At 43.3% G+C, this 24,198-nt stretch overlaps 1 protein-coding gene across 1 annotated transcript; it reads right to left on the bottom strand.

Annotated features, from left to right (window-relative positions):
* Positions 1-2,624: 2,624 nt before the first annotated feature.
* On the bottom strand, positions 2,625-21,183 carry ssna1 (Sjogren syndrome nuclear autoantigen 1). The gene is made up of 3 exons (XM_063073865.1): positions 21,020-21,183; positions 11,192-11,391; positions 2,625-9,489 (listed from the first exon to the last, which is right to left on the bottom strand). Exons 1-3 carry the CDS (start codon positions 21,069-21,071, stop codon positions 9,403-9,405), a joined length of 339 nt encoding a protein of 112 aa, XP_062929935.1. The 5' UTR covers positions 21,072-21,183; the 3' UTR covers positions 2,625-9,402.
* Positions 21,184-24,198: the final 3,015 nt, after the last annotated feature.

Here is a 24,198-nt window from a genome sequence, read left to right as displayed (position 1 = left end):
CAGTGGCCCCTCCATACCAAGTGGTAATGCAACCATTTGGAGTGCTCTCCACGGTACACTTAGAAATTTGCTAGTCTTTGGTGACATACCAAATCTCCTGAAACTGCTTATGACCTATAGCTGCTGTTGTGCCGCCTTCATAATTGTATCAATTTGTTGGGCCCAGGATAGAGCTTCAGAGATGTTGACATCCAAGGACTTGAAACTGCTCACTCTTTCCACTGCTGATCCCTCAATGTAGACGGGTCTGTTTTGCCTTGACTTCCCCTTCCCCTTCCGTAAGTCCACAATTCTTTGGTCTTACTGATGTTGAGTGCAAAGTTGTTGCAACACCACACAACCAGCCAATCTATCTTATCTCCTCATCAATCTATCTTATTTCTGTTGGCAAATTTATAGATGACGTTTGAATTGTGCTTGGCCACAGTCATAGGTGGAGAGAGTAGAGTAGCGTACTATTTAAATTGGAGGTTGATAGGTTCTTGATTAGTAAGAACAACAAAAGTTACGGGGCGAAGGCAGGAGACAGGTTGAGAGGGATAATACATCAGCCATGATGGAATGGAGGATCAGATTTGATGGGCTGAATGGCTTAATTCTGCTCCTGTATCGTATGGTCTTATCTTGCACCTGTGAGTTAAATTCCATCTGACATTCCTTAACCCACTTCCCCAATTACTTGTGACCAAAATAATTGGGTCAGAGCTCTGCTCTCCTACTGCATTGAGCCATGAACTGTGGTGGCAAATAAGCAACAGGAGGTTCTATAAATATGTGTCATCAGTGAACAAGGACACAAATGCCAAAAAGCAAGTTGAAGCACAGGAACAAGCTCTTCAGGCCACCATGTCCGTACTGAGTGGATGACATTTCCCAAGGTCTCCACAACATAAAGTCAATCTTAAGCCAATATAGTGTGAAATAGTAGCTGACTGCACTGGTTCTGACAGACTAATGGAATCCAACAATATTACAGCTATAGAGCTGAAGATGTGCTCCCAAACTATCTTCACATCTATCCATACAGCCAGTAAGGCAGCATGTCAGGAGAGAACCAGAGATAATATTTCAGATCAATGATTTTTGTCATTGACCTCAAATGTTTCTCTACAGATGCTGCCTGGCTTGCAGGTTGTTTACGGCTTAAGAGAGAAAGGAGAAAATGTTCTGACGGGTGTTCAGGATAATGTTCTTGGTAAGTACTTCCGTGGCCAAACAAGGAAGTTGGCATTGCTGGACTCAGCTCTGGAAATGATCCAGGCTAAGTAGAGTATGCAATAGTTGGAGAACGTATCGTAAACAGTGATTATAACATTTTGAAGTGAAATGGGAATGGATACAGGCCAGTCCAAAATCAAAAGTTAATTGGAAATGGGTCACAGCATGGAATAGACCATTCTGGCCCTTCGAGCCGCACTGCCCAGCAACCCCCAATTTAACCCTAGCCTAATCACGGGGCAATTTACAACCAATTAACCTACCAACAGATACATCTTTGGACTGTGGAAGGAAACCAGAGCACCTGGAGGAAATCCATGCAGTCATGGGAAGAACGTACAAGCTCCTTACAGGCAGCAGTGGGAATTGAACACGAGTCACTGGTACTGTAAAACGTGCCAACCACTATGCTACCGTACTGTCCCAGAGTTCCTGTTTCAGTGGGATAAATACAGATCTGGCCCTGGAAAAGTAGAACTGAACCATTTAAATCTGAGCAACACACACAAAATGCTGGAGGAACTCAGCAGGCCAGGCAGCATCTATGGAAAAAAGTACAGTTGACATTTCGGGCCAAAACCCTTCAGCAGGACTGGAGAAAAGAAGTTGAGGAGTAGATTTGAAAGATGGGTCGAGGAGAGAGAGAAATGTCAGGTGAAACATTATTACGATTATGAGGACACGCAGTCCCCTTTTATTGTCATTTAGTAATGCATGCATTAAGAAATGATAAAATTTTTTTTCCAGAATATCACGAAAACACATGAGAAACCGACTTAAAAACTAACAAAAACCACATAATTATAACATATAGTTACAACAGTGCAAAGCAAGACTGTAATTTGATAAGAACAGACCATGGGCACGGTACAAGTCTCAAAGTCTCTCGAAAGTCCCATCATCTCACGCAGGCGGTAAACCTCCAGTGCCACCAACTTGCCAATGCAGCATCCGACCACAGTCCGACTCCGAGTCCCTCCGAAAAACTCCGAGCTTCTGACCAGCTCTCCGACACCGAGCACTGAGCACCATCTCTGCCGAGCATTTCGACCTCGGCCCCGGCAACAGGCGATACACAAAGCCGAGGATTTGGAGCCTTCGTCTCCGGAGATTCTTGATCGCACATGGAGGGGGAGAGATGAAGCAATAATCTAGGAAGTTGATTGATGAAAGAGACAAGGCCATGGAAGAAAAAAGAAAGTGGGGGCAACACCTTGTATTCGTTTGGGTAGCCTCCAACCTGATGGCATGAACATCGATTTCTCAAACTTCTGGTAATGCCCCACCTCTCCCCACCCCTACACTATTTCCCATTCCCTTGTCCCCCCTCTCATGTTATCTCCTTCCCTGCCCGTCGCTGCCCTCCGGTGCTCCACCCCCTGCCCCCTTTCTTCCATGGCCTTCTTTCTGTCTCTTTCACCAATCAGCTTCCTAACTCTGCTTCATCCCTCCCCCTCCAAGTTTCAACTATCGCTTGGCGTTTCTCTCCCCTCCCCCCATGTTTTGAATCTACTCCTCAGCCTTTTTACTCCAGTCCTGCTGAAGGGTTTTGGCCTCAAACATCGACTGTACTTTCTTTTTCAGAGATGCTGCCTGGCCTACTGCGTTCACCAGCATTTTTTATGTGAGCGCTTGAATTTCCAGCATCTGCAGATTTCCCCGTTTGTAATTTTAGTTTGGAATTGTTTCAAAAGTTTTGAGGAGTTAAAGTGAGAGTTCCCATGCAATAATAGCATTCATTTCAAGAGGTCCAGAATACAAGAGCAGGGATGTAATGCTGAGGCTTTATAAGGCACTGGTGAGGCCTCACCTTGAGTATTGTGAACAGTTTTGAGCTTCATCTAAGAAATGGTGTGCTGGCATTGGAGAGGGTTCAGAGGAGGTTCACAAGGATTCTGGGAATGAAAGGATCATCATATGAGGAATGTTTGATGGCTCTGGGTCTGTGCTTGCTGGAATTTAGAAGGATGGCGGGGGGGGGGGGATCTCATTGAAACCTTTTGAATGTTGAAGGGCCTAGACAGTAGATGTGGAAAGGATATTCCTCATGGTAGGGGAATCCAGGACAAGAGGGCACAGCCTCAGGAGAGAGGGGCATCCATTTAAAATTGATGCGGAGAAATTTCTTTAGCCAGAGGGTGGTGAAATTGTTACCACATGCAACTGTGGAGACAGGATTGTTGGGTGTATTTAAGGCAGAGATTGATAGGTTCTTGGTTGGAAGATGGTTATGGGGAGAAGGCTGGGGAATGGGGGTGAGGATGGGAAAAAAGGAGCGATGGGCCACATGCCCTAATTCTACTCCTATGTCTTATGGTCTTCCCTGGTGAATGAATAGAGAGTAAAACAGAGCAGAATTAAAGAAGCATAGCAGATGCCAAGTTTTTAGCTCAAGGGAGGATTGGGCTGATTATAGAGGGTTTAAAAGAGCAATAAAGGAAATGGGAAAAGGAGTTCATGAAAAAAAGACTAGCAGCAGGTATAAAAGGGAATCCAAACAAAAAGGGTTTTAAGGGAGTTTGATCAGGGAGAACTGAGTCATTATCACAGAGGCAGAGGGAACAGCTAAGATCTAAATAAGTACTTTATATCATGTTTTTAGAGGAAGAGGTGCTGATGGAGATTCAGAAAGAGAGATGTCACTGAGATTCTGGATATGCTAGAACTAGAACTATGGACTTGCATAAATGGATATTTCATCTACTACGGATGAAACAGCTCAGCACAGCAACAGGCTCTTCAACCCACCCTATCTATACCAAGCATGACGCCAGTGTAAACTACTGCCAACTGCCTGCACATGGACCATATTCCTCCATTCCCTGAATATTTGTGTATTTATCTCAAAGCCTCTTACACACAGCCACTGTATCTGCATCTTCCATCTCACCTTCCACTGTCTGTGGGGGGAAAAAATAATTGCCTTGCATATTTTTAAACTTTCCCCTTTAACCTATGCCTTCTAGTATTTGATATTCCCACCCTGGGAGAAAGTCTCATATCTACTCTATTCCTCTCATTAGTACTTGTCAGGTTACTTAACCTTCAGCACTCCAGAGAAAACAGTGCAAGTTCGTCCAATCTCTCCTTGAAGCTAAGACATTTCAGCCCAAGCAACAACCTGGTGAACCTCTTCTGCACCCCCTCCACAACCTTCCCGTAGTGTGACAACCAGAACTGCACACAACATTCCTTTTGCGATCCAAGTTTTATACAGCTACAATATGACTTTGCCAAGTTTTAGTCAGTGCCCCAAACAATGAAGAAAAGTTTGCTATATGCCTTCTTCACCACTGTCTGCCTGTGATGCCATTTTCAGATGTAATGAGTTGAATCTCAGATTGTCATGGGAAGCAAGGGACGAAGTAATAATAAAAATTTAGTGTCTCGGATTGATTAGCAAACACCGATTATAAATTTGTTAAAGACAAGTCATTTTTAACTAAACTAATATGATTTTGATGAGATCAATGAGTGAAATGTGTTTAATATGATTTATGTGGACTTCCAAAGATCTTTCAATAAGATACTACATAGTAGACTTTCTCAGGGTGAAGACCTGGAGTAGAAGGGGTGGTGGCCAATTTTTCATTCTCTGCAACAGGAGACAGAATGGGGAAAGGCCATTACGTTCTGGAAGTGAGCATACAGTGGAGTTTCCCAAGGTCCAGTGCTAGAGACCATTGCCTTTAGTTATATAAATTCATTATTTGATTAGGTATAGTACATGGGTGACTATCTCTGAATTTGCAGAGGACACAAAATTTGGAGGGTTGTTAAACTGAGGATAGGAAGAGACTTCAACGAGATATGGACACACTAACTGGTAGATGGCAGATGAGATTTAATGCTGAGAAATAGTTTTATTTTCTGCTCAGAAGATGAGAAAATGTAATTATGAAAAGGTTGCATTGGTAAAAGGAATACAATACATTGAAAATGGCAGGTTAGGTTGATGAAGTGGTGTGGTTGAAGAATTATAGAGTATAATAGCAAGGAATACATGAGGCACTGGGTTTATCCATGTCTGCAATATTGTGTCCAGCTCGGGTCCTCCATATTCTAGCGATGAAGGACTTGCAGGCTGGAAAAATGGGAAATCCTTCGAGTCATAGTCATAAAGTAATACAACATGGCCCTTCAGCCCAATGGGTCCATGCCAACCATAATATCCTTCCTGCTCATCCCAATTGCCTGTGTTCGGCCTATAATCCTCCAAGTCTTTCCTCGCCATGTAACTATGCAAATACAACTTAAATGTTGCAGTTGTACCTGCCTTGATCATTTCCTCTGACAACTCATTTCAGGAACTCGCTACCTTCTGTGTGTAATACCCTGGCTTAGATTTCTACATTATGCTGTAGGTATTTCATTTTGTCAGTTTTCTGCAAAAGCAGTGTGTCCTACTGGTAGAATGTTTTGATTTTGGCTAAGATGAGAAGCCTTGCTGTTCAGCTTTGGAATGTTGCATCAGCCAATCAGGATGGTGGGATCTGGAGGAAGTGCTAGAGAGAACGGGGTGGAGAGAGGTTTGTGACACACAGTAGTCCAGTTTGGGGACTCTCTGGCAGAACAGAAGGGAGATGCAGCAGGATGCTGTGGGAAGAAGAGTCCCCATTGCAAGAAGTGCTTTGTGCAGATGAATGGCTCCAGGGAGGAGAGTCAATACTTCTGAAAGAGAGCCAGTTTGTTCGAGATGGACTTTAAGGGAAGTTTGGACTGCAGCTGGTGCTTTCACCCAGACCAAGGGTTCAGCGCCATGAGCAACGGTTATACCCAGCTTTGGAAGACACAAGCTCCAACTGTTATGTGCACGTTTAACTGAAATGGGCCCTTTTACTTCATTCTTTCTCAATAACTTTGATAAAGCTGAAATTAGTAAATATGCTTTATAATTTTATGTGGTGTACAGTTATTTCTTGCCAATTGATAATTGTATATGGGCAGTAGTTACACAGCATTCACTCAAACTGAAGTTTCTTTAATCGGAACAACCTGAGGTTCCTGTTTAGCTGAACCTCAAATCATACTGACCCTAGATGTATATTATTTTTGAAAGGTGGCCTTCTCACTGCAGTTGCACTGCACTCCCTCACTTCAAGCAGTAGAGATCCACTGTGGTCAAGAACCTGGGATACAAAATGAAGGAAGGTGATTGCCCAAAGAATCAAAGACGATAATGGAAAATTTCTTTATTATGGAGTAGGTGGTTAGGTTCTGGAATGCCTTGTTGGGCTGGAGGCAGATTCAGCTGTAACATTTAAAAGAGATTGAGAGTCTATCACCTCTTTTGTTTTTATTTCTGTATAAACATATTCAGTGAGTTCTACCAGGACCACTTAGCTACAGAAATTCATACCCAAGAGCAGATGACTACTCAGTATCTGGAGTCCATTGGCTGCCTGACTGGACAGTTTCTATTATGGCTCTCAAATATAAAATGAATCAGTATTTGAGGGAAAATGAAACAATAGAGCCATGGGGACTAGTTGCATTGCTCTTGCAGAGAGACAGCACAAACGTTAAGGTTCCTTCAGTACCATTGTCATTCAATGATTCCTTACCCAGCATGTGCAACTCCAGCTCGGCTGATGATCGTCTCACTACCCTATCAAATGATCTGCACTCCATTGTAATTTGAGATGCTCGATGAAGTCTCTCTAGCCAGCCACTGAACACATGTAATGCTTAGTAGCTTTAAACTGTGTCCAGGATATGCTTTTCAAATGCACAACTTCTTTTAGAGTCATAGTACAGATAATACAACAGGACAACAGGTCTTTAGCCCCACTCATTTGTGCTGACTATGGTGTCCCATTTAGTCCATATCCCTCTAAACCAGGGGTTCCCAACCTTGTTTATACCATAGACCAATACCATTAACTGAGGGGTCTGTGGACCCCATGCTGGGAACCCCTGCTCTAAACCCTTCCTAATCACATACTTGTCTTTTGAATATTGTTATTGTATCACTCAATCACTTTCTCTGAGAGCTCATTCCATACATGCACCATTCTCAACATGGAGCTGTTGCCCCTCTCTTGTGTAATGGCCTGCTTCAGATATTTTGTGCTATGCTGTAGGTATTTCATTTTAGCAATACTGTGAGAACAGTCTGTTCTGCTTCCAGCCTGTTTGGGTTACTGTTATAGGTAAGGGATGCTTAGGAATGTGTGTCATCCAATCAGGACGCTGGGGGAAGAGATTTTACGATGGACACTAAGGTGGGTCGAAGTCTTTTTGGTGGGAGGTGGCAAGAAAGGAGCCTGAGAGAACTGGCCATAGGATTTGATCTCTTAGGAACAGGTGCATCAGAGGGCAAAAATTAACCATCATGTTTTGGCACCATTTGAAGTTCCTGAGTTATGGTTTGATTACGTTGCTGTGGACCTGGTTGGTCCTCCCCTGCTCTCCTCCCCCCACCCCCAACAGCAGTTCCACACATCTCCTTACCAAGGTGGATGCCAGAGGTTATCCCTCTAGCGCCAATGATGGCTGCAGACAAGGCTCGGCTATTCATCGACACCTGGGTTATTTGGTTTTGCACCTCATCTGATGTTTCTTCTGACCGTGGTCCCCAACTCACTTCAGACCTCTGGGGCACAATGGCCCAGAATCTTGGCGGTAAATTGCATCACAGCATAGCGTATCACATGCAGTCCAATGGCCTGTGTGAGCGATTTCACTGTTCCTTAAAGGCTGCGCTGAGGACCCTCACGTGGGACGAGTATGGGCATGGTCGTCTCCCGTGGCTCTTGCTGGGGCTCAGAAAAGAGGACCTGCAGTCCTCCACACAGCTCAGTTGGTGTACTATGGGACTATGGGTGCCAGGTGATTTTATTCCTGACTCCACAACCACCTGGTTGGCACTTCATGTTCTGCCCTCCTCATTTTTCTATTTATGATTTATAATTTAATTTTTTAATATTTAATATTTGTAATCCAGGGAGTGGGAAGTGCAGAATCAAATATCGCTAAGATGATTGTACATTCTAGTACCAATTGTTTGGCAACAATAAAGTATAAAGTAAACTCAATTCTTTTACGTCTATTCCTACCTCCCATCATGGAAACAGCACTCTTGGGTTTCAGTTGACCTTGTTCATTTTTGTCCATAGTGATGCATATTGACACCCACTTAGGCCCCCTAATGATAGCCCGTTCCCTGTTTTGGAATGTGGTGGAAAGATTATTCTTGTAGGTAGGACGGGCAAACCTGAATGTATTTCTGTAGATCGCCTTAAACTGGCCTGCCAAGACCTGGATGGTTCCACTACCATACCTCCTGCGTCACAACATGAACATCTGCATGTTAGCACACTCCTGGATGTGCCAGAAGCACCTCTGCTGTTACTCCATAGGACCCGAGCCGGGCAGGTCATACGAGCTCCAGGCTCATTCACGAAGCCAGTTTTGGTGAATTCTGGGTTGGGATCGGGGGGGTTGCTGTGTAGGGTAATGCAGTGAGTGACAGATGATACATTGTTCATAACAGAAACTGTTCTACATAACTGATAAACACCGTCATTGAATTGTGTTCACTTTAAGAGATGGTGTCTGATGTAATGATGTCAATGTAAGGCCACTGCTTTCGGACTGCTCATAATGGAAGTAAAGGGTTGTGGCTTTTAAGCATATAAACTGACTCGTGTGTTTTATTCACAAAATCCTACAATAGTTTGACATAAAGCTTTAACTAAATCTTTAAGTATGAACTCAGTTATCCTGTCTATAGATGTTGCAATACCAAAATTTAGAACTTTGTGTTGAAAAACGTATGACTGCACAAAGATTTTTGTGGCCAATGCCCACCGAGACATTAGCTATTCCTGTCGACTTCCTCCTTCACAGCATAGCATTTTCCTTCAATGCCAAAGTGATTGGGGGAGTTCAAATGATAAAACTATTACAGAAATCGGGGATCACTATCCCTCCTCTCACCATAAAAGGCAGGTAAACTTCTTTCTAGTGCTGGAACGATTCCCAATCATTATAATGATATATTTAAATAATTCATGTTTTCTCTATCTATATACTTTATTACAACGCAGCACTACAAACAAGTCATTTTTTTTGAAGAATCAAAAATCCCTGATAGAGGTGTTATTTGAAACTGTACAGTGGGCATCTGTTGAGGACATTTCTCACTGCTGTGATTGAAGCTGATTGCAGAAAAATCAGGAGTCATTCATCCCTGTTCTCTTTGACTTGACTCAGACTTCCAGCTTCCCGCTTCAGGACAGTCAGCAGAGTCTGTGAGCTTTCCAGGATCTGTGCAAACAGGGAACAGCAATGGACAGGGCACTTAACTGCTGCAGAGGAAGGGCATCAGCAAGAAAACGCAGCATTGTCGAAGGAAGAATTAAGAAGGCAATGAATCTGAGTGTAACAAAGTCATTACCACTGAAACTACCTATTGATGTTGTATGGCCAAAACTTAGTGTTCAGGAGTATAAAAGGTGGCAAACAGAAGTGACAAATGAAATACAGCATAGGGAAGTGTATGGTCATGCACTTTGGTAGAAGGAACAAAAGCACAGACTATTTTCTAAATGGGAAGAAAATTCAACAGTGCAAAGGATTTCCTAAAGGTTCATTTGCAGGTTGGGGAAGGCAAATGTAACGTCAGCATTCATTTTGAGAGAACTAGAATATAAAAGTAAGGATGTAATGCCGAAGGTTTATGAGGCACTGGTGAGGCCTCACTTGGAGTACTGTGGGCAGTTTTGGTGGGCCCGTTATTTAGGAAAGGATCTGACATTGGATGAGGTTCAAAGGAGGTTCACAAGAATGGTTCCGGGATTGAAAGGCTTATTGTATGAGGAGCCATTGATGGCTCTGTGCCTTTATTCGCTGGAATTTAGAAGAATGAGAGGTGATCTCATTGAAACCGACTGAATGTTGAAAGAGTGGATGTGGAAGCTGTTTCCTATAGCGGGGGGAGTCTAGGACCCCAGGGCACAGCCTCAGAGTAAAGAGATGTCACTTTAGAACAGAGATGAGGAGTAATTTCTTTAACCAGAGGGTGGTGAATCTGTGGAATTTGCTGCCACACTCAGCTGCGGAGGCCAGGTCATTGGGTATATTTAAAGTGGAGGTTGATATGTTTTTGATTAGTCAGGGCATGAAAAGTTATGGTGAGAAGGCAGGAGAAAGGGGTTGAGAGGGAAATGGATCAGCTATGGTGAAATGGTGGAGCAGACTCGATGGACTGAATGGCCTAATTCTGCTCCTATGTCTTATGATTAGGGGGCTTAAAGTAAAGGGACCTTTGGGAGGCAGTGATCATAATATGATAAATTCACCCTGCAGTTTGAGAGGGAGAAGCTAAAGTCAGATGTATCAGTATTACAGTAGGGTAAAGGGAATTAAAGAGGCATGAGAGAGGAGCTGGCCAAAGTTAATTGGAAGGGGACACTAGCAGGGATGACAGCAGAGAAGCAACACCTGGAGTTTCTGGAAGCAGTTTGGAAGGCACGGGATAAATACATCCCAAAGAAGAAGCATTCTAAAGGCAAGATGACAGAAGAGTAGCTGACAAGGGAAGACAAAACCAACTTAAAAGCAAAAGAGAGGGCATATAAAACAGCAAAGAGCAGAGTCAAAAAAGTAATGCACAGTACCAGGCATCACTGCAAATACCTAACTGTACCATCCATGAAAATGCCAACAAGCTCAGTTTTCTGTTCTCCAAGCACAAATGTTTCAGCGTCCCTACAAAATTGTAACAGCACAGTCCCAGGGTACAAAAAGGATCACTCACAAAGTAGATTTCATTGCCTATAGTTCAGTGATCCCGCTGAATTAAAGTGTGATCTATGGGGATGAGGATCATGGATGCAGAAAGGAAAAGTGACTGACATAAAGCTTAGTTTTCCTGTAGGTTTTTAATGTCATGGCTGTGCATCTTGATGATATTTCAAGTAGTTGATAAGATTTCAATTAAAAGAGCCTGAGTGATTTTTGTACTCACCTTCATATAAGCGGCTTCAGTCTCTGCAATAGTTCTATCAAATTCATTTCGTGTGGCCATTTTGCGTGCTAGGCTCTCATTCACCTTTGCAAGTTTCTCCGTCAAAATGCGAATGTCATTCTGAAGTCTGTTCTTCTCTTCTTCTTCCTTGAGAATTTGCTGATTCAGCTCCTCTCTCTTTGTGCACAAATCCTCTATGCCTGTCATTGAAGAAAATAAAATATCCAGATCGAGTGTTAGTTACTGAATAGGTGACAGACTGAAAGGACTGAGTGGACACTTTCTGAAAACAAACTATACTGTTTTTCATTCCTTTCTTCCTTTTCCTGCTCCTCATCTGCCCCCTTTCCATGCTTCTCTCTCCCTTGACCTTTCTTTACACAGACAGAAATACATGGATTCAATCTAATAGCCATCACAGGACTGTGGTTGAAAAGCAACAAAGGTTGGGAATTAAACATCCTTGGATATTTAACTTTTAGAGGAGATGGACAAAATGAAAAAGGAAGTTGGGTAGCCCTAACATTAGCAAATTAATTAAAGATAAAAGTGAATGATCCTAGTTTAGAAAAATAAGAAATAGAAACAATTTGGCTGGTGTTGAAGAACAGTAGAAGGCAGAAAATATTCCTTCAATTTATATAAATATCCCCCAAAATAGAGTCATAGATTCATAGAGCCTACAATTCAGAAGCAGGCCCTTTGGCCCATCAAATCCATGCCGAACTATTATTCTGCCTATTCCCATTGACCTGCACCTGGACCATAGTTCTCCATATCCCTCCTTTCCATATACTTATCGAAACTTCTTTTAAATTTTTCAATCAAAATTGCATCTACCACTTCCATTGGCATCTCGTTCCACACTCACACCACTCTCTGAGTAAAGAAGTTCTCCCCCAAGTTCTCTTAAATATTTATCTCACCCTTAGCATACAGTATGACCTTAAGATGTAGGTTCACCCAACCTCAGTAGAAACAGCCTGTTTGCACTTACCCTATCTATACCCATATTAATTTTGTATACCACTATCAAAACTATCATTCTCCTTAACTCCAGAGAATATACACCTAACTTCGTAACCTTTTCCTCAAATCCCAGGACCATCTTTGTAAATTTTCCTTGTCCTCTTTGTCTTATTGATATCTTTCCTGTAGATGAATGATCAGAACAGCACGGTAGCGCTACGGTTAATGAATGCTATTACACTGTCAGCGGTCCGGGTCCAATTCCCACCACTGTCTGTCAGGAGTTTATACATTCTCCCTGTGACCGCATGGGTTTCCTCTGGGTGCTCTGGTTCCCTCCCACATTCCAAAGACACATGGATTAGTAGGTGAATTGATCACATAGATGTAATTGGGTGGCACAGGCTCGTTACCATGCTGTATGTCTAAATCTGAGTACTCCAGATTTGGCCCCACCAATGTCTTCTATGACTTTAACATAACATCCCAACATGTGTACTCAATACTCTGACATATAAAGGCCATTGTGCCAAAAGCTCTCTTTATGACACTATGCACCTATGATGCCACTTTCAAAGAATTATGGATGTGTATTCCCAGATCCCTCTGTTCTACCGCACTCCTCACTGCTCTGCCATTCACTGTGTAAGACGTACTTTGGGTTCTCCACTCAAAGTACATTAAATTCCATCTGCCATTTTTCAGCTGGTCTAAATCGCACTGCAAGCTTTGATAGTTTCCTTGCTGTCTACTATGCCCCCAGTCTTGGTGTCATCTGCAAAGGTGCTGATCCAGTTTACCACATTATCATCTATATCATTAATGGAGATCACAAGTAACGATAGCCCCAACACCGATCCCTGTAGCACATCACTAGTCACAGGCCTCCAGTCAGGGAGGCAACCATCTACAACCACTCTCTGGCTTTTTGGGAATGTTGAATCCAATTTGCTATCTCACCTTGAATGTCAAGTCACTGAACCTTCCTGAACATTTCCCATGTGGAACTTTGTCAAAGGCCCTGCCTAAGTCCATGTCCATCCACTGGTTTCCTTCATCAACTTTCTTGGTAACCGCCTTGAGATTGATCTAAGATTGATTTGACATAACTTAATGCACAGATAGCTATGTTGACTATTACTAATCAGGGCCTTATAATTAACAATTAGGACATCTTCCAATAATTTGCCCACCATTGACATCAGGATCACTGGCCTAAATTTCTTGGCTTATTCTTGAGACTTCCTTAAACAGTGGAACATTAGCTAATTCTCAATCCCTCAGCACCTCACCTGCGGCTAAGGATATTTTAAATACCTCTTCCAGGGCCCCTGCAATTTCTTCACTAGTCCACCACAAGGTTTGGGGGGGCGGGGGGGAAGCAACTTGTTAGGCCCTGGAGACTTATCAACACAACAAGCTCCTCCACTTATTCAGATATGGTCTACTGTTCTTAGATACTTAGATATGATACCTCTCTACTGTTTTGCCTCAGTTCTATAGACTGTGTCTGTCTCTCAAGTAAATGCAGATGCGAGAAAATCAGGTTTATTATCACTGACATAAACTATGTCATGAAATTTGTTGTTCTGTAGCAGCAATACAGTGCAATACATAAAAATTACTATAAATTACAGTAAGAGATAGATAGACAAGTGAAGTAGTGCTTTTGTGTTCATTGTCTGTTCAGAAACGTGATGGTGGAGGGAAAGAAGCTGTTTTTAAAACATTTGAGTGTGGGTCTTCAGACTCCTGCATCTCCTCCATGGTGGCAGCAATGAGAAGAGGGTACGTCCTAAATGGTAGGTGTCCTTAATGACTGAGGCATTGCCTATTGAAGATATCCCTGATGGTGGGGAAGCTGGTGCCTATGATGGAGCTGGCTGAATTTGTGACCCTTTTCAGCTCTGTCCAATCCTGTGCATTGGTGTCTCTATACCAGACAGTGATGCAACCAATCAGAATGCTCGCCACAGTACACATACTCTTCAAACTCCGTATGGGGTGTATGGGGTGTCAGGGAGGGGTAGCACCTCTGGTGGGGAAACATGTCGCATCCTTTTCAAGGCGGTTTGTCCACTTTTGGTCCCCACCTGGCACTCAGCTCTCACCTGTGGCTCCCCGTAGCTGTTTGCATGCGACAGCAGCCACATCCTGGGCAACGGCTTCGACAAGCTGGCCAAACCAGGTGAGGGTAGCCGACTGGTTTCAAACCCTTGGTGAGATAGGGAGTTGTCTATCCCAGCATGTGAAGACAGACTCTGGCAGACTGACCGGATGAGACCAATGGAAGGTCCAACGATCAAGAAGGCGGTCTCTGCAAGCGTTGTGGAACATGTAGAGCACGACTAGACATAGAAGACGTCCTGGTCATCCACTGCGCCTAGTCACATCTCCAGCTGTCTCGACTCTTGTCTTGCCACTGGATCCAGATGGGAATTGGGAAGAGAGTGAGGCTGATGCTGCGCAACTCTCCCTCACTTAAATCCAGATCATGTGGTACTCTCGACACCATCAATGGTGTCAAGGTCTTCATCGACAACGATGGACGAACCACCACCACTCTTCAAACTCCTAATGAAATATACACCGTCTTGCCTTCTTCATAATTACATCAATATGTTGGGCCCAGGATAGATCTTCAAAGATGTTGACACCCAGGAACTTGAAGCAGCTCACCCTTTGCACTGCTGTCCCCTCAATGAGGACTGGCTTGTGTACTTCTGACTTGTACTTGTGGGCACATCTGCTTTACAGACTTGAGTGGAGCACCAACACAGAGGCTGTGTACAAGGGCCAGAGTCGCCCCTACTTCCTGACAAGATTGAGGTCCTTTGGAGTATGCAGGTCTCTTCTTCACATAATCTACCAGTCTGTTGTTGCCAGTACAATCTTCCATGCAGTGGTGTGTTGGGACAATGGCATCAACGTGGGTGATGCCAACAGGCTCAGTAAACTGATTAGAAAGGCTGGCTCTGTTATAGGAATCAAATTGGACACACTGTGATAGAACAAAGGACCCTACGGAAAATCCTGGCATTTCTGGACAATGTTTCTCACCCTCTGCATGCCACCTTGGCAGAACAGAGAAGCACTTTTAGTAACAGGCTAAGACACTGCGCTGCTCCGAAGAGTGCTATATGAGGTCATTTTTACCCTTGATGATCAAGGCTCTATAATGAGTCAACTCACAGCCGTGGAAGTGATGACCCTCTCCTGATAGGCTTTTTAAGGTAACTTATTTTTTAATCTTTCTACTTCTCTTCTAATATTTATACCTCTGCACTTGTGATTCTGCAATTTCCTTTGGGATCATAAAGTGTCTATCTATCCAGCTATCTATTAGCAAAAATAATGAAAAGAAAATTGGCAATATTTACAAAAAGATGTCTACCAGGAAACACAATAATTAGCTCCAAACTATTTCTCCAGTGTGAACTCCTGGCAGCCTGATCTCTCTCTCTCTTACCGAGGGCAGAGTCCTGATTTCCTTAGGCACTAGGACATATCGACTTTAATTACTAGCCAAGTTAACTTAAGACTGCACATGAATTAGAATATGTTGCACCCCACAATGTGGTTTCAATCATATTACAAAATAAACAGAAGTATCTACATTAAATACACTATACAAACAACATGTACACACTTATACATCCCCATTACAAAAGAAATTGAATAATCCGCTGCGTATGGCAGGAAAGGCACCATAAAGCCAAGCCAGTAGAATACATTATTAGAACATACTGGGAAAGACATTGAAGTGTGCAGGCTCAGCACAACAGCAGAATGGCAAGGCAATGTGTGTGTGTGTATGTATATATATATATATATATGTGTGTGTGTGTGTGTATATATATATATATATATAGACAGATATATATACATACATATATATATACACACACACACACACATATGGAGTACGTTTGCTGAGCGTTCTCTGTCACAAGGGCAATTCATAGAGTGTGTCCGACAGTTTACTAGGTCAAAACAAGAAAAGATATTCTTCTAGATTTAGTATTGCATAATGAGAAAGGACTAATTGAAGAACTAATGTTGTAAGTTCTTGAGGGAACACTAATAATACGACAGAATATTGTCTGAAGTTTGAATGCGATGCAGTTTAATCTGAAATCTTAGTACTATATTCAGATATAGTAAACAACAAAAGCGCGAGCTGGCAATGCCACATTGCGCAAGCACATTAAAGGGTATAAGTTGGCAAATACATAATGGCTAACGTTTTAAAAATTAAGACATGCGAGCAATATATATCCCTGTAAAACAAAAAAACAGGAAAAGTGGTCCAGTCATTGCAATCAAGTTAAAGATAGCATTAAATCAGAGGAAATGATAATGTTGCTAGAAGAAATTACTAAGCTTGATGATTGATAAAATCTCAGGATATAAAAGCAGAACTGAGGCTTTGATAAGGAAAGAGAAACTAAAGTTCAATAGGCAAAGCTTCCATGTAAAAATAAAGCAGAATTAATTACCATGGACATAGACTAAGAAAGGACAAGATACATTGGAGAAATAAGGAAATTGCACAGAAGATAAACTAAACATTTTGTATTCTAAAATTATAACTACTAATGTCGGAAATCTGGAATGAGAATATAAAATCCTGGAGGTTCTCAGCAGATCAGGCAACAGAGGATCAGAGTTATTAGTACAAGTCAATGGTCTTTCACTGAATGTATTCCTCTGTGAGTAATGATATATTTTGTAGTATTCTTCATGGAAGACAAACCCTGAAAATAGTGGAGGACGATGGGTCCAGAGTGACCGGGGTTTGAAGAAATTCACATCAATAAGAAATTGGAATTAGAAAAATTACTAGAACTAAAAGGTGACAAGTCCCCTGATAACCTGCTTGCTACGGTTTTGAAAGAGATAGTGGTTGCACTGTCTGTGATTTCCAAAACACAGATTCGAGAACAGTTTCCACAGATTGGAAATTAGCAAATGTTAACCCACTATTTAAGAAGAGGGAAAGAGCAAATACTGGGAGTAATAGATCAATTGGCCTGACATGAGTTGCAAGAGGTGTTGGGACCCAACTATTCTTGTTAGGTCTCAACACCACCCTCTGTAACTGAATCATGGATTTCTTGACAGAGATCTGAGACAGTCCATGTAGGTGACCTTTCACACCAACTACTGAAATCACAGATAACAGGAGGGCAAAGCGCAAGTTGGGCTTCATTGCAAGAATAGAGTTGTCTTGATCCATTTATATTGGGCATCCGGAAATTGCAAATGGACTATCATGAACAAGTCTGTTTACTCTAACAAAGGAATAACATACCTGTGATAGGTGGAGTGCAATAAAGGTTTGTCGAATTGACATTTGTCACATAGGCATTTAGCACTCAATGTCTATCCTTTGTGGAAATTGAAATAATTACAGGTGAATCCACTGAACATGCGGAAGACTGCAGGATAGCTAACGCTGTGTCTTTATTTAAGATGGGTTGTAAGGATACACATGGTAAGTACAGACCTGTTAGCCTAACATCTGTGGTAGATAGGATACTGGAAAGCATTCTGAGGGACATTTGGAAAAAGCGGGGTTTGATTAGGGATTGCAAGTATGGCTTTGTGTGTGGGAGATCTTGTCTTACAAATTTGAATTTTTTGATGAAGTGCCAAGGAAGGCTGACAAGGTAGGCAGGGTACACGTGGATTTCAGTACAGCTTTTGATTAAAATTCAGCATTATAAGTTGCTCTGAAGGGTTAAATCACAGGACACCCAAGCAGAGCTAGCAAACCAGATACAACATTGGCTGGATGGTAGGTAACAGAGGGTGATGGCGATGTTGCTCAGACTGGAGGTCTGTGACTAGTGATGTGTCCCAGGAGTAATTTTGGGCCCATTGTTATTTGTCAGCTGCAGTACTTTAACAACTTGGACTGCAATATAGAAGAAGAGTTAATAAATTTGCAGATGACAATAACATAGGTGATACCGTAGACAAAGGAGTACCAAGGATTGCAGCAAGATCTTGTTCGGCTTCGTATGTAGGCCGACAAATGGAATTTAATTCAGTTACGTGTGAAGTGTTACATTTTGGAAGGACAAATCAGGTCAAACTGTTGTATTGAACAGAAAGACCCTGGGTATTGTAGAACAGAAGGAGTTTGGAGTACAGGTGCATAATCCCTTTAAAGTGGAGTCACAGGTAGACATGTCATTATGCCTTTAATGTTATCTCTTTTCCCTTTTCAAGGTGGATGGGGTTCTGTCGAAGACCCTAACCTGGAGCTACACTCAAACTTCAGATGCTGTGGCAACGGGACCCACTCCCGGGGGCTCATGACTGACTGTTTTGCGATATCCCAAGGGCATGGCCTAGAAGTGAAGGTGCCTTTGGTGTTCTGAGGCTTCATGGCCCTCATCTTCTAGGCCGAGTCCATGGGATATTGAAACACAGTCGGCTGTGCTTGGTGAGTAGAAGTTGCTGATGCTTTTTTTTGCTGAAGTAAGTGGGGGAGGGTCGGTGCTTTGACCATAAGATATAGGAGTAGAAGTAGGCCATTTGGCCCATTGAGTCTGCTCCGCCATTCAATCATGGCTGATCCAATTCTTCCAGCCATCCCCACTCCCTGCCTTCTCCCCATACCCTTTGATGGTCTGGCTAATCAAGAGCCTATCTATCTCTGCCTTAAATACACCCAATGACTTGGCCTCCACATCCACTTGTGGCAACAAATTCCACAGATTTACCTCCCTCTGACTAAAGTAATTTCTCCGCATCGCTGTTCTAAATGGACGTCCTTCAATCTTGAAGTCGTGCTCTCTTGTCCTAGACTCCCCTACCATGGGAAATAACTTTACCATATCTAATCTGTTCAGGCCTTTTAACATTTGGAATGTTTCTATGAGATCCCCCCTCATTCTCCTGAACTCCAGGGAATACAGCCCAAGATCTGCCAGACGTTCCTCATTCCTGGAATCATTCTCGAGAATCTTCCCTGCACCCTCCCCAATGTCAGCATATCCTTTCTAAAATAAGGAGCCCAAAACTGCTTACAACACTCCAAGTGTGGTCTCACGAGTGCCTTATACAGCCTCAATATCACATCCCTGCTCTTATATTCTATACCTCTGGAAATGAATGCCAACATTGCATTCACCTTCTTCACCACCAATGCAACCTGGAGGTTAACCTTTAGGGTATCCTGCACAAGGACTCCCAAGTCCCTTTGCATCTCTGCGTTTTGAATTCTCTCTCCATCTATATAATAGTCTGCCCGTTTATTTCTCCACTGAAGTATATGACCATACACTTTACAACATTGTATTTCATTTTCCACTTCTTTGCCCATTCCCCTAAAATATCTAAGTCTCTCTGTGGGCTCTCTGTTTCCTCAACACTACCCGCTCCTTCACCTATCTTTGTATCATTGGCAGATTTAGCCACAAATCTATTAATCCCACAGTACAAATCATTGACATACATTGTAAAAAGCAGCAGTCCCAACACCGACCTCTGTGGAAATCCACTGGTAACTGGCAGCCAACCAGAATAAAATCCCTTTATTCCCACTCTGTTTTCTGCTGACCAGCCAATGCTCCACCCATGCTAATAACTCCCCTGTAATTCCATGGGCTCTTATCTTGCTAAGCAACCTCCTTTGCGACACCTTGTCAATGCCTTCTGAAAATCCAAGTACACCACATCCACTGCATCTCCTTTGTCTACCCTGCTTGTAATTTCCTCAAAGGATTGCAGTAGGTTTGTCAGGTAGGATTTCCTTTCAGGAAACCATGCTGGCTTTGGCCTATCTTGTCATTTGCCTCCAGGTATTCCGTAATCTCATCCCTAACAATCGATTACAACAACTTTTGATGTCAGGCTAACAGATCTATGGCTTCCTTTCTGCTGCCGCCCACCCTTCTTAAATAGTGGAGTAACATTTGCAATTTTCCAGTCATCCGGTACAATGCCAGAATCTATCAATTCTTGAAAGATCATTGCTAATACCTCTGCATTGGTTAGAACACACTTGGGAATATCGTGAGGAGTTTCGGGTCTTATTTAAGAAAGGATGGCTGGCATTGGAGAGGGTCCAGAGGAGGTTCACGAGAATAATCCTGGAAATCAAGGGGTTGAAGCATTTGGGTGGGGGTGGGGGTGGGGGTGGGGGTGGGGGTGGGGTGGGGTTGATGGCTATCGGTTTGTAATCGCTGGAGTTTAGATGTGGGGGTGGAAATCTCATTGAAACCTATCAAATATTGAAAGGCCTAGATACAGCAGAGGATGTTTCCTAAGGTGGGTGAGTCTAGGACCAGAGGGCACAGCTCAGACTACAAAAATGCCACTTTAAATCAGAGATGAGGAGGAATTTCTTTATCCAGAGGGTGGAGAATCAGTGTAATTCATTGCCACAGATGGCTTTGGAGGCCAAGTCATTGGGTATATTTAAACTGGAGATTGATAGGTTCTTGGTTAGTTAGTATAGGCGTCAAATGTTACAGGAAAAGTCAGGATAATGGGGCCAAAAGGGATAATAAATCGACCATGATGGAATGGCGGACCAGACTCGACGGGCCGAATGTCCTAATTGTGCTCCCGTGTCTTACGGTGTTATGGAGTAGAGGCCCACAGGACATCAAATGATCGTCATATGTGAAACCGAGGTGTTGTGTGGACGACGGAGGCCCGGTTGCTGAATCTAATTAAGGCAGTGATAGATAGGTAACACTGTAAGTGGGGGAAAGTAATACTGACTGGTAGATTTACTATAACCTTAAAGAACACGAAGCAGGCAGAGGGTCCAACAGCCGACTGCGCCTCTTATTTCCTGCTTCCCGCCGTCCCATCACCTCGTCACCCCGTCCCACTTACATTTAACCAGTTCGTTGTTGTACGACTGCAGCGCGGCTCCCTGGTGGCTCATGGCGGCGGCTGCAATCGCCCTCGGGCCGCAGCTTCCCGACCGCCGCTGCCCCTCCCGCTCCCGCTCCCGCTCCCGTTCCCGCCAGCCGTCTCCCAGCAACAACCGACGGCCACCCGCGGCGCGTCATCAGCCTGCGACTGCGCCGCATTGATTTGACGTAGACAGGTGTCCCGGTTACTTGTCCAGAACCTGGCTATGTCAGACGCTTCTTACAGACTCAGTGACCGGACCCATCACGGCCGACGAGGGGAGGAGGGAAGGAAGAGAAGGACGCTGGTCAGACAGGACAAGGCCCAGTGGTTGACAGGAGTGGGGTCAAGAGAACTGAGTGCCAGCCCTTGAGTGAGTTATAATTCATTTCAACATCCTTCACTGTAATCATTTTGGCTGCCCGTTTCGGTGTCATTTGGACCTGAAGATGTGTCTCGGCCCGAGACGTCGACTGTCGGTTCATCTCCATGGTTGCTGCCTGACCTGCAGAGTTCCTCCAGCATTTTGTGTGTGGTGCTTTGGATTTCCAGCATCAGCAGAATTTCTTCTGTACCAAATACGTTGTCACCATCCTTTGTAAGATCTTACACAACGGCCAAGGAATAGAACGGATTTATTGTTCTCTAAGAAATTATTACTACTATGATAAGTCAACAAACATAGGACCCAAAAATGGCATGACGGTTCCCTTGCAATGGACTGGTTTGTCAACAGTAGTCGAGATGTCTCAGTATCAGCTGTGGGCAGCAATGGTTATCTTCTTAAGTTAATCAAAGAGTAAAGTCAAGGGCAGCTTCGAAGGATTCATTTCATAAAGCTCTCACAGGTTCCAAGATTTTTATCCTTTGTATACAAACTTAGGGGTTCAGTGGGGTGGCCAAAGGAGCTGTAGGGTGCTCCTTCCCTCTGCTAGCCTGCAGATCACCCTTGGGCAAGATGTTACAATGGCTTAGCATCACCCCCACTGATCAGGGTTACGTGATGCCATGGGAGCAGATGGTGGATGGTCATATTAGCAGCTGGTGCATGTCACAAGTCCCGGTTATGTGACCACAGACAATTTAACATAGAACATAGAATAGTACAGCACAGTACAGGCCCTTTGGTCCACAATGTTGTGCCGACCCTTAAACCCTGCCCCCCGATATAACCCCCCACCTTAAATTCCTCCATATACCTGTCTAGTAGTCTCTTAAATTTCACTAGTGTATCTGCCTCCACCACTGACTCAGGCAGTGCATTCCACGCACCAACCACTCTCTGAGTATTGCTAATGGCTGAAGAGTATTGCTAATGGCTGCGGTTATCTGTCTTGTACAGCACACTCACCAGAAGAAGGCAATGGTAAATCACTTTTGTAGAAAAAATTGGCAAGGATAATCATGGTCGTGTAGACTCTGATTGCCCATGTCATACAGACAGAGAACATAATGATGATGATGATAGTACAAACTTAAAACCCTGATTTAAAGATTTGACAAATGCTTTATAAGACATAAGTACAGAATTGGGCTGTTTGGCCTATTGAGTCTGCACCATCATTTGACCATGGCTGATATAAAATTTCCCTCAACCCCGTTCTCCTGCCTTCCCCATATCCTTTGACACCCTCACTAATCAAGAACATGTCAACCTCTCCTTCAAATACACCCGATGACTTGGCCTCCACAGCCATATATGGTAATGAATTTGACAGATTCACTGCCCTCTAGATAAAGAAATTCCTTCTAATCTCGTTTCTAAAGGGATGACCTTTTACTCTGAGACTGTCAAGTCCTAAATTCTCCCACTACTGGAAGCATCCACTCCACCTCCCCTTTATCCAGGCCTTTCAATATTTGGTAGGTTTCAAGGAGATTCCCCCTCATCCTTCTAAACTCTAATGAGTACAGTCATCAAATGCTCCTCGTACATTAACCTTTTCATTTCTAGGATCATTCTTGTAACTTCTAGACTCTCTCCAAAGCCAACATGTCCTTCCTTAGTTTTAGGGTCCAAAGGGCTCAGAATACTTAAAATATGGCCTGACAAACATCTTATAAAGTCCTGCTGAAAGATCTCGTCCTGAAACTTTGACTGTACTCTTTTTCACAGATGTTGCCTGGCCTGCTGAGTTCTTCCAGCGTTTAGTGTGTGTTGCTTGGATTTCCGGCATCTGCAGATTTTCTCTTGTTGGTGATCTTATAAAGACTCAGCATTACATCCTTGCTTTCAGTCTTTCTGAAGTTAACGCTGAATTGTATTTGCTTTCCATGCTACCAACTTAATCTGCAAGTTAACAATTAGGGAATCCTGCATTAGGACTTCCAAGTTACCTTGCACCCTGGTTGCTGAATTTCCACCCCATTCAGAAAACAGCCTAAGCCTTTATCCCTTTACCAAAGTGCGTGACCGTGCTGTATCCATTTACCACTTTGCTTATTCTCCTAATCAGTCAAGTCCTTCTGCAAACCTTGTCCTCAGCATTACCTACCCTTCCACCTATCTTTGTATCATCTAGAAACTTGGCACAAAGCTATCAATTCTGATATCCAGATTACTCTCATATAATGTGAAAATAGTGGACCCAGTCCCTTCCCCTGTGTCACACCGTTAGTCCCCGGTAGCCATTCAGAAACGCACCCTCCCCTCGTTATTCCCACTTTTATTCCTCCCAATCAGTCAATCTTCTATCCATGCTCGTACCTTTTCTATAATACCATGGGCTCCTATCATGTTTAGCAGCCTCATATCAGCACATCCTCAAATTAAACAGCATCACTGACTCTTCTTTGTCCATCCTGCCTGTTACTTCCTCAAAGAATTCCAACAGATTTGCCCTTAACGATAACAACCTTGCACTAACTGTAGCAAGACCAAGGAGCTGTTTATTGGCAGGAGGAGGAAATCAGAGGCCCAGGAGCCAGTCCTCATCGGAGTATCAGAGGTGGAGAGGGTCAGCAACTTTAAATTCCTCAGGGCTATCATTTCAAAGGATCTGTCCTGGGTTCAGCATTTAAGTGCCATTATGAAGAAAGCACGGCAGTGCCTCTACTTTCTGAGAAGCTTGCCAGGATTTGGCATGTCACCTAAAGCTCTGGCGAACTTCTATAGGTGCATGATGGAGAGTATATTGATTGGTTGCATCACACCTGCT

Source organism: Mobula hypostoma, chromosome 21 (assembly GCF_963921235.1).
Source record: "Mobula hypostoma chromosome 21, sMobHyp1.1, whole genome shotgun sequence".
In the NCBI taxonomy this organism is placed as follows: domain Eukaryota; kingdom Metazoa; phylum Chordata; class Chondrichthyes; order Myliobatiformes; family Myliobatidae; genus Mobula; species Mobula hypostoma.
This window is presented reverse-complemented; position numbering and strand designations above follow the sequence as displayed.